This window comes from Patella vulgata, chromosome 7, assembly GCF_932274485.2.
Source record: "Patella vulgata chromosome 7, xgPatVulg1.2, whole genome shotgun sequence".
NCBI classification, from domain to species: Eukaryota; Metazoa; Mollusca; class Gastropoda; family Patellidae; genus Patella; species Patella vulgata.
In genome coordinates this window covers 15274413-15291215 of record NC_065885.2, presented here as the reverse complement: position 1 = coordinate 15291215, position 16803 = coordinate 15274413, and the positions used below count along the sequence as shown (strand labels likewise).

General features: G+C 34.4%; 1 protein-coding gene across 5 annotated transcripts in view; it reads right to left on the bottom strand.

Annotated features, from left to right (window-relative positions):
* The window catches only part of LOC126828313 (galactosylceramide sulfotransferase), a 98327-nt gene that overhangs the window by 39150 nt on the left and 42374 nt on the right, over positions 1 to 16803 (bottom strand). Inside the window, exon 1 of one of the 5 annotated variants that reach the window (XR_007682986.2) lies at positions 5752 to 5840. The exons of 2 other annotated variants lie outside the window; for them this stretch is intronic. Coding sequence is in view for 1 of the 3 variants with exons in the window: in XM_050558000.2 (XP_050413957.2) it covers positions 5752 to 5773 (22 nt within the window). In the remaining 2 variants the exon portion in view is untranslated. Of the gene's footprint in view, positions 1 to 5751; positions 5841 to 16803 lie in introns of those variants that run through there. 2 more of the 5 variants (XR_008788735.1, XM_050558000.2) reach the window with 2 other exon arrangements.

The following is a 16803-nucleotide window of genomic DNA, read 5'->3' as shown; positions in this document are numbered from 1 at the left end:
GGTCCCAGTCATCAGACGGCCAGTTGTCTTCCAGGTGTTCTAGAGAGAAAGCACGTGCAGCAGTGGGGTTGTTTTTCTTGTCGGTTTTCTGTAGTAGATCTAGATTAACCGGCGGTATAGGGAGCGTCCAACGGGCGATCACTGGGGGGTCGTGTTCATTTATCACGAGCTCCCCCAGTCGCAGTTCCTTGATTGTTTCCCTGATACCCTGACCGAAGCTTTTCTTTCTAGGATCTCTCACATATCTTGTATTTTTTAGACTGACAAAGGTTGGGGATCTTTCGCCCAGTTGCGAGATCTTAGCCAATATTTAAGACAAAATAAACATTGTACCATTGGTACACGAATCGTGTACTATAGTTCGTTTCATCGTCATTTGTAACAAATGACAAGAAAGAGCGAGGCTAGACATATTCCACAACTCATGTCATACGGCGACGCCATAACTTATCTGGAGAGCATTGTTACAAAATGACACGTTATGCTCCCTGCCAGTTTGACATGTGAAAGTAATTTGAATATCAAATCCACCTGCCGACCCCTGTAGATCTTGGTAGAATTTCTTATGTCATTTTGTAATTTTAACTTGTTGATGGCATGTCTTATCTTACTTCTTTGTCTGATAAACTATACTGAACGTTAACTGATATGAAACATGATACATTATAGCCAGATGCCTATTGAGATTCCTTTGTGTGTAGAAAGGTTTAAAACCCCGGAATGAAACGGCATAGGGGAGAGAGGTCCAGGCAGGACTTGAGAGCAGTCGGAGGCTAGGCGACGTCTGGTAGTTAACTCCAGGCCACGCAGGTCACGGAGTTAAGACCGGACAACGGCCAACTAATGTAGTTTAGTCCTGGGTGTCTTTAACATTACGATGTTTGTACATAATATGTTAGAAGCAGAATAAAACTGAAACTAGTCTTGTCATCTGAACTTGATTATTAAAGAACCAATACTGGCACAGCATGCGCAATAGACTGGAATAACCGGGCGCTAGAAATTTCTATTCGGTTGAGCCTCATGCCGTATTTCGCTGGACCTAACTGATTTGAAATTAGAGACAAAACGGAAACAATTGAATGTAAATCAGTTTATATACAATCAGATTACATTATTATATGCGTTGCGACCCATTTGGGTCAATTTCTAGGTCCCAAATATTAGCGGTTTAGAACCTTTAAGTCTTGCGTCGAGCTGAATAAAGTATATTATGGGTGGTAAAACTAAAAACTATATAGCCTCATGCCGTATTTCGCTGGACCTAACTGATTTGAAATTAGAGACAAAACGGAAACAATTGAATGTAAATCAGTTTATATACAATCAGATTACATTATTATATGCGTTGCGACCCATTTGGGTCAATTTCTAGGTCCCAAATATTAGCGGTTTAGAACCTTTAAGTCTTGCGTCGAGCTGAATAAAGTATATTATATGGGTGGTAAAACTAAAAACTATATATGATTGGATCTTTATTGCCAACATTTCAATGTACCTAGAATTTTTTCCACCAAATCCATTTATATCTAGATGTAAAAAACATTAGCAGTATAATCATTTAAGAGCAAGTATATCATTTCGGGATTAAGATACCACATATTACAAGTCATACCCAACGGAAAGAAATGACGATTAATTAAAATTTTGGATTTCATTTTGCCGGACATTTTGAATTTCTACCATCAAGAATTCTCGAAATTAAATTTTTGAGATTATCGCTGCCCTTTTATTACCAAATTAATGTTATTGTTTTTTGTTTTTGTTTTTTTCATTTTTATTTATTTTTTATTAAATGGTATTATATTACTAAATTTGGCAGTCATTTTGAAAGAAATGCCCGCCACCAAATGAAAAATACATTTTATTTAATTGATGTTTGACAAATACGAATTTTCGACACATTTCGCTTGCAAAACCACTCTGTGTTTGAGGAATTTAAAAAGAAATTATTTATCCTCCCACCACTGAAAGACACTTAGTAGAGATATCGCCAAATTGAATTCTGTTAGTCATGTCATTTTGCCTTGGCCGATTTTGATATGATTTTATCTGGCATATTTATCATTGTGGGCACGATAAAGGTCAAAGGCAAAATTCAAAATTTTGAAATTTGTAAGAACTAAAAATTCGACCAAGAATATATAAACATTACTCGGTGAACTTTTTTTTAACCCTATGAGAATCTCAACACATCCGTGGATATAATATGTCAAACAAGGGGCTGCCAGGCAAGATACGCCCACATTTTGCAAGAGTTGGATAGAGAACAAGCTAAACAAAAAGCGATTTTTCATACAATCAAGGGCTATAATTCAGAAAGTTATGATCCGATATGCGCGAATATCGACAGGAACCAAGATCTTTGGGTTTTATACATGTATTTCAAGTTTCATCAAAATCAGATGAAAATTGTGACCCTAGAGTGTCCACACGCTAAAATTGGGTTTTATACATGTATTTCAAGTTTCATCAAAATCAGATGAAAATTGTGACCCCTAGAGTGTACACGCGCTAAAATTGTGATTTTCTTTTACAATCAGGGGCCATAATCCATGAAATTATGGATCAATATATGCCAATATTCAAAATGAACCGAGATCTTTGGGAGATGTACCTATATTTCAAGTTTCGTATAAAAAGTGATCCTGATAAAATTGGTTACATACTTACGTCTAAGTTAGCTGATGAGACTTTTTAATGGGAAATTAAAATGCGAAAGAAAAACTTTAAAAGTGACCCTGACAAAATTGGTTATTTCTCAGTAACGGAAGAAGTTAAAAGCAATTTTTTGATATCTATAGCATCGTATTAAATCATTCTATATGTTGGATGGAATTAGATATCATAATTTTGAAGGAATATTGAATAACACTTATATGAAGCACATATTTGTTTTGAAGGCTTAAAATACAGTTTTTGTCTAAATGTTGTCACCTTCGTTGAAAATAAATGTTGAAAATAATTGACACTTTTAGGGACCAAAAACCGTTAAAAGTGACTTGCAGGAAATCGTCTTATTTTCACACAACTGAACAAGTTAGAAACCATTATGTGATATCTATATAATCGCATGGGTTTATTCTTTTTGTTGAATAAAATTAAATACCATACTTTTAAACGCATATCAAATAGGACTCATTTGAATAAAATATCTGTTTTGGAGAATATGGTGTCACTTCCGGTGTCAACTTTAAATTCTGCTTAAATTGATATAATGCACATTTGCTTTATGCATCAAATGGTGTTACTTTTATGAAGATCCAATCATAATTGACTCTTTTACAGGCAAAATAATGTGAAAAGTGACTCGTGTAAAATTTCTCATTGCTCGGCAACTGCACATATTATAAACTAATTCCGGCATAGAATGTCTTCGATTAGATACAAGCTACAAGTTTATGGACAATACATAGAAATATTTTAAAATATGAAAAGCCTGAATGGATTGTAAATTGCTCAATTTTACACCCTTTTTCACCTTTAAATCGATTTTTTTTTTGCGCCTGTCACAGAGGCATTCTTCTTGATCTATAAGATTTGTAAAAATTATTATCTGCTTGCGAAAAGACGTTCGAAAATTACGTTACTTCCGGTGCCGAAGGAAAACTTTATCGGTAACAATATTGTTAAGCATTTGCACCATGAAACATATGATCTTTGTATTATACATATCGGGCAATAAATAATTAACATAGAACACATAAACTTAAATTAAAAAGGCTAAAAATCTTTACAAAAATGATCCTGACAAAATTGGTTATTTATCTAACATGGGAAGATGCTAGAAGCCATTTTTTGACATTTATATGATCGTATACAATCGTTAACATGCCCATAATCTTGTTGTTTATGTGTGATTTACATTGTCACTTTGTAAAGTGCCTCTGAACATGTTATATGAAAGGGTGCACTATAAATATGCTGTAATAATAATAATAATAATAATAATAGTATTGATCCATTCTATATATGTCCATTGGAATCAAATATCATAATGTTAAATGAATACTAAATAAAACTCACTTCAAAAAGAATATTTGGTTTGAAGGCTATAAATACAGTTTTTGGTGAGAATGAAAAAGTTAAATTAGTTTTTATCAAATCAGAACTGGCATAAGACACCGCATTGTGAAAATTTTATGAAAATCGAATAATAATTGACACTTTTATCGACCAAAAACCTTGAAAAGTGACTTGTAGAAAATCGTCTATTTCTATGCAACCGTACAAGTTAGAAACCATTTCGTGGTATCTGTATGATCGTATGGGGTCATTCGATTTGTTGATTGGAATCAAATATCATAATTTTAAACCAATAACAAATACGACAAATTTGAATAAAATATTTGTTTTCAAGGCTAAAAATTCACTTATATTTCCTAAATGACGTCACTTCCGGTGACAGTGAAAGTGTTAAAATAGTTTGACCTAGTCAAAAGTGGCATAAGGCATCAAATCGTCGAAGAAAATTGAAAATCGAATAATAATTTATTCTTTTACAGGCAAAATAATGTGAAAGGTGACTCCTGCAAAATTGGCTATTTCTGTGAAACTAATTTTGACATACATTCTCTTTGTATAGGTTACTGCTACGAGTTTATGAAAGTAACAAAGTAATATTTTAAATTATGAAGACGCTGGATGGGTTGTAAATAGCTTATTTTTACACCCTTTTCACCTTTTAATCGAAATGGCCCGAAAACGAAATCAAAATTTAAAAAACTAAGTCAGAGATTTTGTGCACCTCTACGGCGCATCTTTTGGGTAATATACATATTCCAAAATTTAAACAAATTTCATAAAATATTGAAATAAGTACGGATAGTTGACATTTTGACACCCCCCCCCCTCCTCTCCCCCAATCACCTAGAAGCTAGTTTATTGGTCAGTAGCACCCAAAATATTCTACAGATCATTTCCAAAATAAAATAATCTACACATCATATCCAATATATTCTACACATCCAATATTTTCTACACATCATATCCAATATATTCTACACATCATATCCAATATATTCTACACATCATATCCAGTATATTCTACACATTATCCAATATATTCTACACACCATATCCAATATATTCTACACATCCAATATATTCTACACATCATACCAAAATATTCTACGCATCCAAACTTTTAATGATCTCATAAATTTTAAATAAAACGGTCCTACTAATGACAGACAAGAACCGAAAAGAACGTGGGATATATTTTTTTTTCTAATTTCACAAGGGTTTGCCATTTCAAGTTTGGATTGTTTTCTGTTTATTTCACACTGCCATCTTTATGTGCGGTATTTTCAAATGTATATGATTCATTAAATTATAAAATAAAGTGAAATGGGGTTTAACGTCTACTGTTCGGCTCCGACTGTTTTAATGAAGACGGGCATATACAATACAGTGTGCAAGAGGACAATTTTGCCCGGATAGCGGCGGTTCGGCCTACTCTTTTATGAAATTTAAACTAAAAAGTGTTCTTTAACGTCCACGTCCATGTTTACACGGGACCACGGCTTTACGTCCCATCGGAACGACTATATGTTGTCCCTTGACAGACCCTCCGTCCTACACCACTGACCTGACAACACATGGATCGAACACGGGACTTCTAGGTTAGCGAGACAACGTCTTAGTCAACGAGCCATTATCCCAGCCGGAGTAGAACAGAGTAGGATGTTAAAACCCATTTCATTCACTCACTGAACCACCGTGGCCCCCCATTAAAATATAAAGATTTACCGTTTGAATGTTGTTTCACCATCTTCCCTGCTGTTTCCTCGATGTGAGTATTTGATAACATATACAGATATTTATGCACAGTATATATATATATCATAATAATATAATTATGGAGCCGAATCGTTGCCATATTAAGAGAAAATATAATAGTTAAAATTGACAAATTATCATAGTCAAAATGGTAAAAGTGGTCATTTTCGAGATTTTTCACTTGTAATCACATAACACAAAATCACTATATTAGTATCAAAACAAACCAAAAAAATCTAGTTATGTTTTTTCACTTCCTACTTTTCGCCTTTGCAAATTCACTCAGACTTTTTCATCTTTGCATTTTCAACTATCAGAATTTCTCCATTGTAATTTCTACCTCCCAAATTTCTCCAATCGAGCGGACAAAAGGCGTGGTTCCGGGTTCAGCCGAAGTTGACGTCATAAGACGTCAGCAATTATCGTCTCGGCTAAAATTACTGCTAAACTGGGTTATTCATAACTCTTAAGAATTGTCCTATTTCATTTATTATTTTTTGGAGAAAAAGAGGTGCTTAGACGATGTAATAAATTGCCAACAAGATAATTAGGACATGGTAGAGGGTATCATTTTTGGTCAGGAAGTGTTGATCCGCCAAAGTTATTTATTTCACAAGAACAGTTACAATATTTAGTAGATAAAGATCTGTAATTTGTAGAAAATGAAAAAAATAAAATATACCCGATAAGAGGTATGAATTATTGTTTCACTGGGTCGGTGTCCCAGAATATTTTAATTTACCTTTTCAATCGATCATGATAAGTTACGGTAGTTGTGATCGCAACACATGCAGCAAGAGTCTAGCTGTGCACTGTCAATATTAAAATCTAATGGATTATGTAGTTGTCATTAAAACATGACAGTCAAGACATAAATTATTTATTCTTTTCACATTAACTGGGAGTGAAATAATGCGAAACTAGAAACACAAGTTATATTAATTAAAATACAACTATAAACAAAAGTTGTATTAAGTAAAAAGGTGGGTCTAATTAGGCCTATATATATATACCCCTCCGACAAGACTCAAGAGTTAAAATGTTAGTAATAGTTATTGAATTTTAACCATAAGCATTTCATACCTTTGCAAAGCAGAATTTTTTGAAAACAACTATCCGGTAGCCAGTATATAGGCCTAATAAGTTTTAGGTGGTCTTCAAAAAAAAAAATACAGATGTGACGTCATCTTTTGATGTTGGCGTACTAGTACTTCAAATAAAGTACACATCTATGGTACCTACAATTAATCAATTACCTACAAATAACACATTTCGTTAAATATTGTTTTATATAATTAATTAATCAACAGGTGTTTTTATAAGTCAAAATCCGGTAGGCCTACAGCGCAGTGAACGCTTACGGCACCTCCGGGTCCATTCACTTGATTTGAGATGCTTATTGTTTGAAATATATGTGTAACCTATATTGTGTGTCGTTTCCACGGGTTTGTAATGTGTAGTTGTTTATGTGTTATGCGGTCCTCCCCCTCTTACTATTCTCTCAGCCAACCGAAGAACTCCAAATGCATCACCCGCTTATACCAACGTAGATTTATGACGTCGTGTGCCCATAGTTCCTATTAGGGAGCATTAATTTGAGTCAAGACGATAAAAACAGATGAGTTATGACGTCAACTTTGGCCGAAGAAATTGTGATAGTCGAAAATGCAATGGAGAAAATCTGATAGTTGAAAATGCAAAGATGAAAAATTTACAGCGAATTTTCAAAGGCGAAAAGTAGAGAGGGAAAAAACATAACTAGATTTTTCATTGTTAATTTTTGTCGAACAATTTTTGTTTTGATACTAATAGTGATTTTCATGATGGTAAATATCCATTAAATGTATTAACTGTTATGTGATGTTTACAGGTGAAAATTCTCGAGAATGGCCATTTTTACCATTTTGACTATGATAATTTTGCAATTTTAATCATGATATTTTCTCTTAATATGGCAACGATTCGGCTCCATATGTATAGTAAGTCGATATTGTCCTTTCAAAAAGAGATTATATATATTTTTGACATAAAAATCAAAAACATGACCGTCGCATGTAATGATAACATGAAATTATAAAACGTTTCCTATCGATTTGTATGATAAATTTTCACGCAACATGCTGGTTGGTCCCTTACGCAGCGGGGTGTGGATGGCCTAATGATTAGCGCGTGCGCTTTGTATCATAATGTCTGTTATCGATTTCCCGTTTGTACGCAACAAGGAGTAAGGTCGCCTATCCAACCTTGTGGGTTGTCTCTGGGTCCACTGCTAAAGACCCCCCACCCCCACGCGCATGCAAATTATTGAAATAAAAATTGAACCATATGTTAGTCCCAAAACGACTAGGTGCTTACAAAGTTGCCAATTGTAGTTTTTGTGTAATTTTGGACACCTCTCAACATGTGAGCAAGCATCTGTATTTTTAGACACTCCTTCAGCACTCCTCCTTCCTTATAAGCACTTTTTGCACTCCAGTTTCAACTTGACTGTGTGTGTTTGTGAGTGATATCCAATCAGAATGAATAAGCCTTAGCAGGTTGTTCTGCATGCTTGCTGAAAGAAAATGACTTTTTCAACTTATGCAATGAAACTCTCTTGATCAAAGGATAGTCATCTTACTAAACATGAAACAGAGTAACCATAGAAGGCTGAAATATATATAAATTTTTCGACAGATACATTAAACATACATTATGCAAGAGCTAAATCTGTCTATTGCAGGTCTTTCTTTAGGCCTGAAATGTTATCTAAATTATTAATTAAGACATTAATTAACCTATCCAGACCATAATCAACTCTAGATGCCATTGCTAGCCTGCGATCTTTAGTGGATTATGAGTCGATTTACTGCATAACTTTCTTTACGATTTAACAATTAAATGGATAATCGAGACTATGCTGTTTATCGTACTGACTTTAGTAATGATGATCGAGGCTAGGCGGAAATTTCAATCAATTTGAATGAAATTTTCAGCAAATTGCCTTTACATTATCTAGTTTTCAACTATTATAGTGAGAACTGCCAACTCGCTATCGAATCTCCCATAATGTATCTTTAATTTGAGTTTAGAAAAATTTTCCTTCAGAAACTGTGGATACCAAGTAAATTCTAGCTGTTATAGATCTCCAACAATTTTTATGATATATCATATATATATACTCAGCCAAATTAAAAACTTGACACTCGGAATTTTTGGGACTAGATTTTTAATATTTGGTTTAAGGCAACTATTTTAGTGTTATGTTGTGCACAGACGACCTTGACATCAACAGAAGGCAAGAATACGTCTCGCCGAAAGTCCTTGACATTGATAACGTTCGTGATGTCACAGTACCCCCCAAAATGAAATTCACAGACTTGGAGAACAATCGGAATAAAGTGTTTAGTAACGGTTGTGGCCTCCTCTAGCGTCTCGTACTGCCACACAACGTCTTTTCATGCATCTCAGAACATTAGTAAACACTACCCGAGGAAGATGTCGCCACTGCTCAGCAAGAGCATGTTGAAAGTCCTGCAACGTCAGTGGTGGATTCACTTGCTGACGAACACGTCGACCCAGTTCGTCCCAGATGTGTTCAATAGGATTAAGGTCGGGGCTAAGCGACGGCCAATCCAGGACTTGGACACCGGCATTTCTTAAAAAATTCTGGGTAGCAATTGCTGTACTGGACAGCATTTAAGTTCCCTTGGACAACAACAAGAGGAGAACGTCCATGTGCACAAAAAGAACCCCAAACCATGACGCTGCCGCCACCAAATCGGTCAACTTCTCTGACGCATACTTGAGCGTAACGTTCACCTCGTCTGCGGTACACTCGGACCCTGCCATCGGCAACCGAATTCCACTGTCTTTGAGTAAATCTTATGTGTCTTGTGGCCCACACAAGTCGGTTACGGCGATGAAGAGGTGTCAATATTGGTCCATTATAGGGCCTCCGAGCTCGAAGACCAGCAGCCTGCAAGCGATTTCGAACAGTTTGTGCAGTTACCCTTCCACCAAACATCTCTCTACTTGTGGAGGTTGCAGTGAAAAATCTGTTTCTAAGATGACGTAATCGTATTGCTTGATCTTCTTGGAGTGACGTCACACGTGGCGCTCCCGCCCTTGGGCGGTCGGCAATAGTTCCAGTTTGAAGCACTCTCATTCTAAGATTAATTATTGTCTGGCGTGAACAATTAAAGGCTCTTGCAACAGTGACCACAGACTGACCAGCATAGAGCCTACCTATAGCACGTAGACGTTCTACATTTGAAAGGCGCGGCATTTTCTAACAAAGATGAAAATAACAATTTTAATTTGTTTTTCCAGTTCAAGTTACGTGTGCGTGTTCAGTTTAAGCAAACTTGTATCGATTGACCTCACGAGTTTGTGTTTGCACGTGTTTTTCAGGTTTTTCATCTTTATATGCTCAAAAGTCACGTGATCCACGTGACTTTACAATTTGATGAAATTAAAGGCTTCTTACTACTTACTATCGTTAGAAACACTTTAAAATTTATTTGACTTACCAGAAAAAAAAAATTGTTGAAATTCATCAGTGTCAAGTTTTTAATTTGGCTGAGTATATTAGAACAAACACGTATTACAAATTCTAGTTCTGCGAATTTAGAAACATATATTTTAGGTGATTTCAATACTGCTTTGTCAAAAAACACATTATGTTCAAAAAATCTTACGAAAAGCTTTAAAAAAGTTTGTTTTATGTGTAACTTTTCGCAATTAATTAATCCCACAACAAGCATTCCTGATTGTACCTCTTCCATCTTAGATCTGATTATTGTTTCTGATCCTATACAGATTAAGCAATCAGGTACTCTAGACATTGGTATTAGTGACCACTCTGTCGTTTTTTGTACCCGGAAAGTTAGCAAGGAGTATTTTAATGAACATAACACAGTTACAATCAGATCATACAAAGACTATAATAAACAAGTTTTCTGTGAAAAGTTTGGCAAAATTGATTAGAACGAAGTTACCTCCTGTGCTAATATAAATAATGCTTGATTAATGTTTAAGAGTTTATATACAGGTACAAAGCTATTAAAAACGCAATGCCAAGTTCAAAGTTTATTTACTGCAACAACTTGTAACAAATGTACATAACAATTGACAAAATCGAGATAACAAGCATCTGTGGATAATCTCATGAAAGAATTCACTACATGAACCATGAAACAAAGCAGGGGTCAGCTGAAGTCAATACCTGGTATTTGTACCCTGAGCTCTTACACATGCCTGAAGTCTCACTACACGCTGTGGGATTGTTTGCCAATGATTTTGGAGTGGCTGTGCCAACTTGTGCCAACTCGGCAACAGTTTGTGGTGGCACGGCTTGAGTTCGAACCCGTCGTCCAAGTTCATCCCAAAGGTGTTCAATCGGGTTCATGTCGGGAGACATAGCGGGTCAATCCATAACACGGACATGATCATTGTTCAGAAAGTCTCATGTTAACCTGGCAGTGTGGGGTCGGGCGTTGTCATGCTGGAAAACCATCTGTCGACGGACGCCATGTTGAGCCAGCAACGGAAGCAACACCGGACGAAGGATGGCGTCAATATAATGTTGAACGTTGAGATTGCCTTGGACCACCACCAACTGGGACCGGACGTTGACGTTAATAGCGGCCCAAACCATGACGCCACCTCCCCCGAAACGATCCCTTTCCAGCATGCATCTTTCCAGTAACAACCTTTATATATTCAGAGTTTTATTGCTCTCGGCAAATATAAATTTGAGTGATCTTGCCTAGATGAATGAAATTAACCGCACAGTGGGAGAATTTTAGTATTTTATCAAGAATTTAGTGTCTGTAATGTCAGTCCCGTTACAGTCCTTTCTGTAACGGCTAATTTTGTTACTGGATGGACACATTTTGTTACAGGATTGACATTTGGTAATATCTATGTTTAAACGAACTTTCCTTAATGATTGGGATAGTTAATAATTAATACAGTAACAATCACACTATGTTAAGTATCCTACAGAAACAATTGTTCATTTTAATTAACTTCAAACCAATTTCAAAATTTTTGTCTAGAAGTGATTTGTCGCATGGTCATATCAATGCCACTGTAGAACTCAGAATGCGCATTTTATCTGAATCGGTACTCCAACCTAGTGTGTATTGTTATTGAAATAAAGTTGAATCATATGTTATTCCCGAAATGACATTGTTTGTGTAGAGTGGATGCTACCCCCCCCCCCCTCTCTCTCTCTCTCTTTACGCCCGTTAAAACAATTCTTATACTCAGGTTCTATTACACTAGGTTGGTGCCGAAAGTAGGATATTAAAAACCACTTCATGTTTTAGTTTTACTGGATAATTAATATTGGGGAAGTATGTCCGGGTACAATTCTTTTACCTTGTATTGCGCATGTATCTATATATAGGCATGGCATTATCATATGTATCTCAAAATGACCGAAATATTCCATTTAATGTTTGCCGTGTACGTTGAAACATAATCCTTCTACATATTTCTTTTCTTTCCTGTCTATGCCAACTACAGAAAACGGTTCCGCATAAGTAACTATCAATCTCGGTGTATCCGTTTGTTTCTCTTACTGGTGAGTACTGGTGTCCGCTATTTGTTATTGTAATTATAATTTGCTACCAAAGAAACAATGTCACATTGACCGTACATTTTGTTTTACCTATCGGTATTGCGCCGCTTTGTCAAAATTTCAATTATCCGACAAAGAGATAGGACACGAAAGATTGTCGCGTGGAACGAACCATTAAGTACATGTATTTAGCTCATTGAAGCTTGGTAACTGCAATTAAAACATAGATAATGACGTCACCCCTTTATGTTTTTAACCAGTATATAGGAGAATGTACGCTTTTCTTAAAGAATCATCTGATATTTGTTTAAGAAAATACCAATAATAGACACGTATCTGAAAAATGAACATGTATTTTGAGATAATTTATTCTCTGAACAAATTAAATTACAGAACATGAAATTATTTTAAAACCTCATATAGCCTAAAGACGTATAGATCTACTTTCTAGGCCTACAGTACTCAGTACTCTACATTGGAATATATCATAATATGCAATATAATGCCAATTAATCGATCAAATATGAAAACACCTTTCACCAAATATGTACTCTTACAAAATAAAATTTTTGATGATATATACTGCTGTTATTATTATCTATAGTATTATAATATTTTCTTCTGTTCAACTGCGAAGCGTCTTCTTTAGCCGACATGTTTAGTGACATCACAGACAAAACCCAATATCACGGGGTCTAAGGTCAAGGTCAGTGCGTCCCTCTACAGGTGCCCCTACTAGTATGTGGATGATATTACGATATAACTGAGAAGTGAAATTTTTTGACAAGGATTCAATAGGACGGTTCCTGAACGTACAGGGCGAGTATAATGAGACCTACGTTCTGGGCTGGACTAGTGCCGAACGTACTATTAAACGGACAAGTGACATATAGCGCGAGCATTTAAGTGAAATTCTCTATGTAGACAAACACGAGAAATCAACATTCGGTCATGTGACATTTCGGTAACTATTAGGTTTTAAAGTAATTTCATGTACTGTAATTTAACTTGTTCAGAGAATAAATTATCCCAAAATACATGTTCATTTTTCAGATATGTGTCTATTATAGGTAAGCCTTCCATTATTTTCAATAAATGATGGACAGTTTTATACATAATAGAGTATTGTTCAAGAAAAGCGTACATTCTCCTATATACTGGTTAAAAACATCAAATGGTGACGTTATATTTATGTTTTAAGTGATGGATAATGGACGAAGACTGTCCATTATGTAAATAAAAAGAACAACTGAGGGGCGAAAGCAAGTTGTTACATAATAGTCTGAGGCTATTATCAAACTTAAAACATAGCACCATAAAGATACAAATAATGGACAGTTTTCTAAAAGAACAAGCCACAAAATAATGGATATATTCTGAAAACAACATGCGCATGCTCTTGAATGCATGTGAGAAAACACCCCAGTCATACAATGCAAGCATACACAGACAGTCAAAAATATTCGACATGGAGACGACATGTTTATAACACAGTCGAAAACAAATATAAATAATGAGAATATATGTGATAAGCATTTGGATACTGATAACATTGGTAATGTACTCGATATGGAAGATAAAAGCCGTAAAAATTGTGATGTTCTTGATATTGGGGAAGAATAGCCGTCAAAGTTGTGATGGAAAGGCTGCTCACGAGAATGATTTAGATATTGATAATATTCTTAGTACTGTGGTTAATATGGAGGGTACTAGCCGTCCAAATTTTGATTTGAAATTTGATATAAGTGACAGGACACGGGATCAAAGGCACAAATCAATTCCCGAAATTCAAAATTTGAACGGTGATATATTTGAACGTTTTTTATAAAGGGATAAAAATTGTGACCTGTATACACTGAAAAGAAAACTTGTGTTGAAACAACACAAACTTGTGTTATTTTCAACACAAGTTAGGTGTCTCTATTTAACAACACAATCTTGTGTTAAATGTTGAAACAACACAAAACTTGTGTTAAATGTTGAAACAACACAAAACTTGTGTTAAATGTTGAAACAACACAAAACTTGTGTGAAAATCTACACATTATTTGTGTTGAAATTTCTGAAACTTGTTTGTGTTGAAATTTCTGAAACTTGTGTTGAAATTTCTGAAACTTGTGTTGAAATTTCTGAAACTCGTGTTGTTTCGTACAAACTTGTGTATAACAAAAACTTGTGTTGTATTTTACCAATTTATATCCAGTATAGCAACCTTTCGAATGCAACCCCTTCCATTCGTTCTGTTTAAACTGTAATTATTGATAAATGACATAATAATTTTGTTTGTTAAATTATTATTTATTCAATAAATGATATGAAAAAATAAATTAATGCCTAATTAATACCAATACAGACATCTCGAAGGTTAATAAACAAAGTTAATTCCAATACTAATAAAATTGTGTTATACAATGAAAAAATACCCCCCCCCCCCTATTCCCAATTATTAAATAAAAAGTAGCTATTTAAATTGAAAAATAAAGCACCGAGACATTTGGAATATTAATCAACAAAGTTAATTTCAATACTAATAAAATTATGTTCAATAATAGCAATATCCCCCCACCCCTCAAAAAAAGCTATTTAATTTTTTTTTACAATTAACCTTAAAAAGAACTGAGAATATAATATATATGTTCACAATATCCCTACCCCATGGTCCCAAAACATACATTTTAAATACATCTAAATCTAATATCAACCAAACCAAGCACTAAAGACATTAATAATGCACTAAATTGAAATACTTTTAAGAAAAAATAGTCCCTTTAACAGATTAGGAATTCAAAATTTTCTACAGTATATAAATGGGAACTAATAGATAAAGCACAGGCAAATAATTATAGATAGATAAAATAAATATAGCATAAAAATCAAACAAAATGGAGAAAATTAAAAATTTGTAAAACAAAAATTGATTAATTAATAAAACCATTTTATATAAAAGAGGCATTAACATTCGAAATGTTCACTAAATGTTTAAAAATAAAGGTTGATTTCATCCTACAATAATACATTTTTATAATTATCGAATGTTACTATTAATTATTGATGATCCCTCTATATTATTTCAAGTTTTTAGGCCAAATCTACACTGCATTCTATATAATAAAACAATATTAGAGATGGTTTGGTATTTGACATTAAAAACAAAAATGTGATTAAAAAGGCAATGGTGACATATAACTTTTGGGTTTCCACAATAAGATCTGTAAAAGAATTTGATGACTTCATATTCAGAATTTAGAGTTGTTTTCTTTCTTTGGTATTAATATTCACTAAATAGATATAATTCTCCAAGGATGTTCAAGTGATTATTATAAATACACTTATCGACAAATGGGGTTTTGATGTGGATTTAACTTGGTACACCAGTCATGGGTATAGAGTTATTTAGATGGCAGAATAAAAGTAAAATAACTCATTGAGCAGGGGGCGGCGGAGGGGGCGGGGGAGTTGAAAAGAGCATAATTTAACAATATATTATATTATTTTGAGACTCATATGTATGACTACATGCGAATGCAAGAGAGGGGGGGGGTATTTTAGTCAGGTAGCATTATTGCTTACTCATGTACACCAAAAACAGATGTTTTACGCCAAAACGCTTTAACTTGATTGATTGCCATGTTTTTGGTGTATATTTATATCTTTTCTTGGGCGCCGAATCGAACTACGGCTTTTAAAATGTTCAAAAATCGACGTAAATTGATTTTTTTCAACGATAGTTGGTATACAACGATGAGCACATGAGTGAGTAGACTGTGGGAAAGTTACAACAACTCATTTCCAGGCGCCATTTTGGGTCCCAATTATGACGCCAAAAAAGCTATGACGTCATGGCTTCATACAGGTTTACATACCAAAATTTGTTTTTTTCTTGCAGTATTAGACGTTGAGGGATAATATAACGTTTTACCCTAAAAAAAATGCAAAAGAAACCAATGCAGTTTGGTTCAGTGATAAATATATCAAACAAAATCATACCCAAAATCGGGGAATTTTCTGAGATCGATATCTCGTAATCAGTGTGTTTTACTATTTACTCGTTGGATTATAAATGATTTCTTTTTAAATTCCACAAACACAGAGTGGTTATGAAAGCGAAATGTGCCGAAAAATCGAATTTGACAAACGTCAAATTAAAAAAAAGAAGTATTTGTTATATGGTGCCGGGCGTTTCTTTCATAATGGCCGCTAAATTTGGTAATATTATTATTATTATTATTATTACAGCATATTTATAGCGCGCCCTTTCATAAAACATGTTCAGGGGCACTTTACAAAGTGACAATGTAATCATAAATAAACAACAAGATTATGGACATGTTAACAATTGTATACAGAGTCAGTTAAAAGCCTCATTAAATAAATGTGATTTAAGTTGTTTTTTTAAAAGAATATAGAGATGTACAACATCTTAAACTAAATGGTAGATTATCCCATAAAACAGG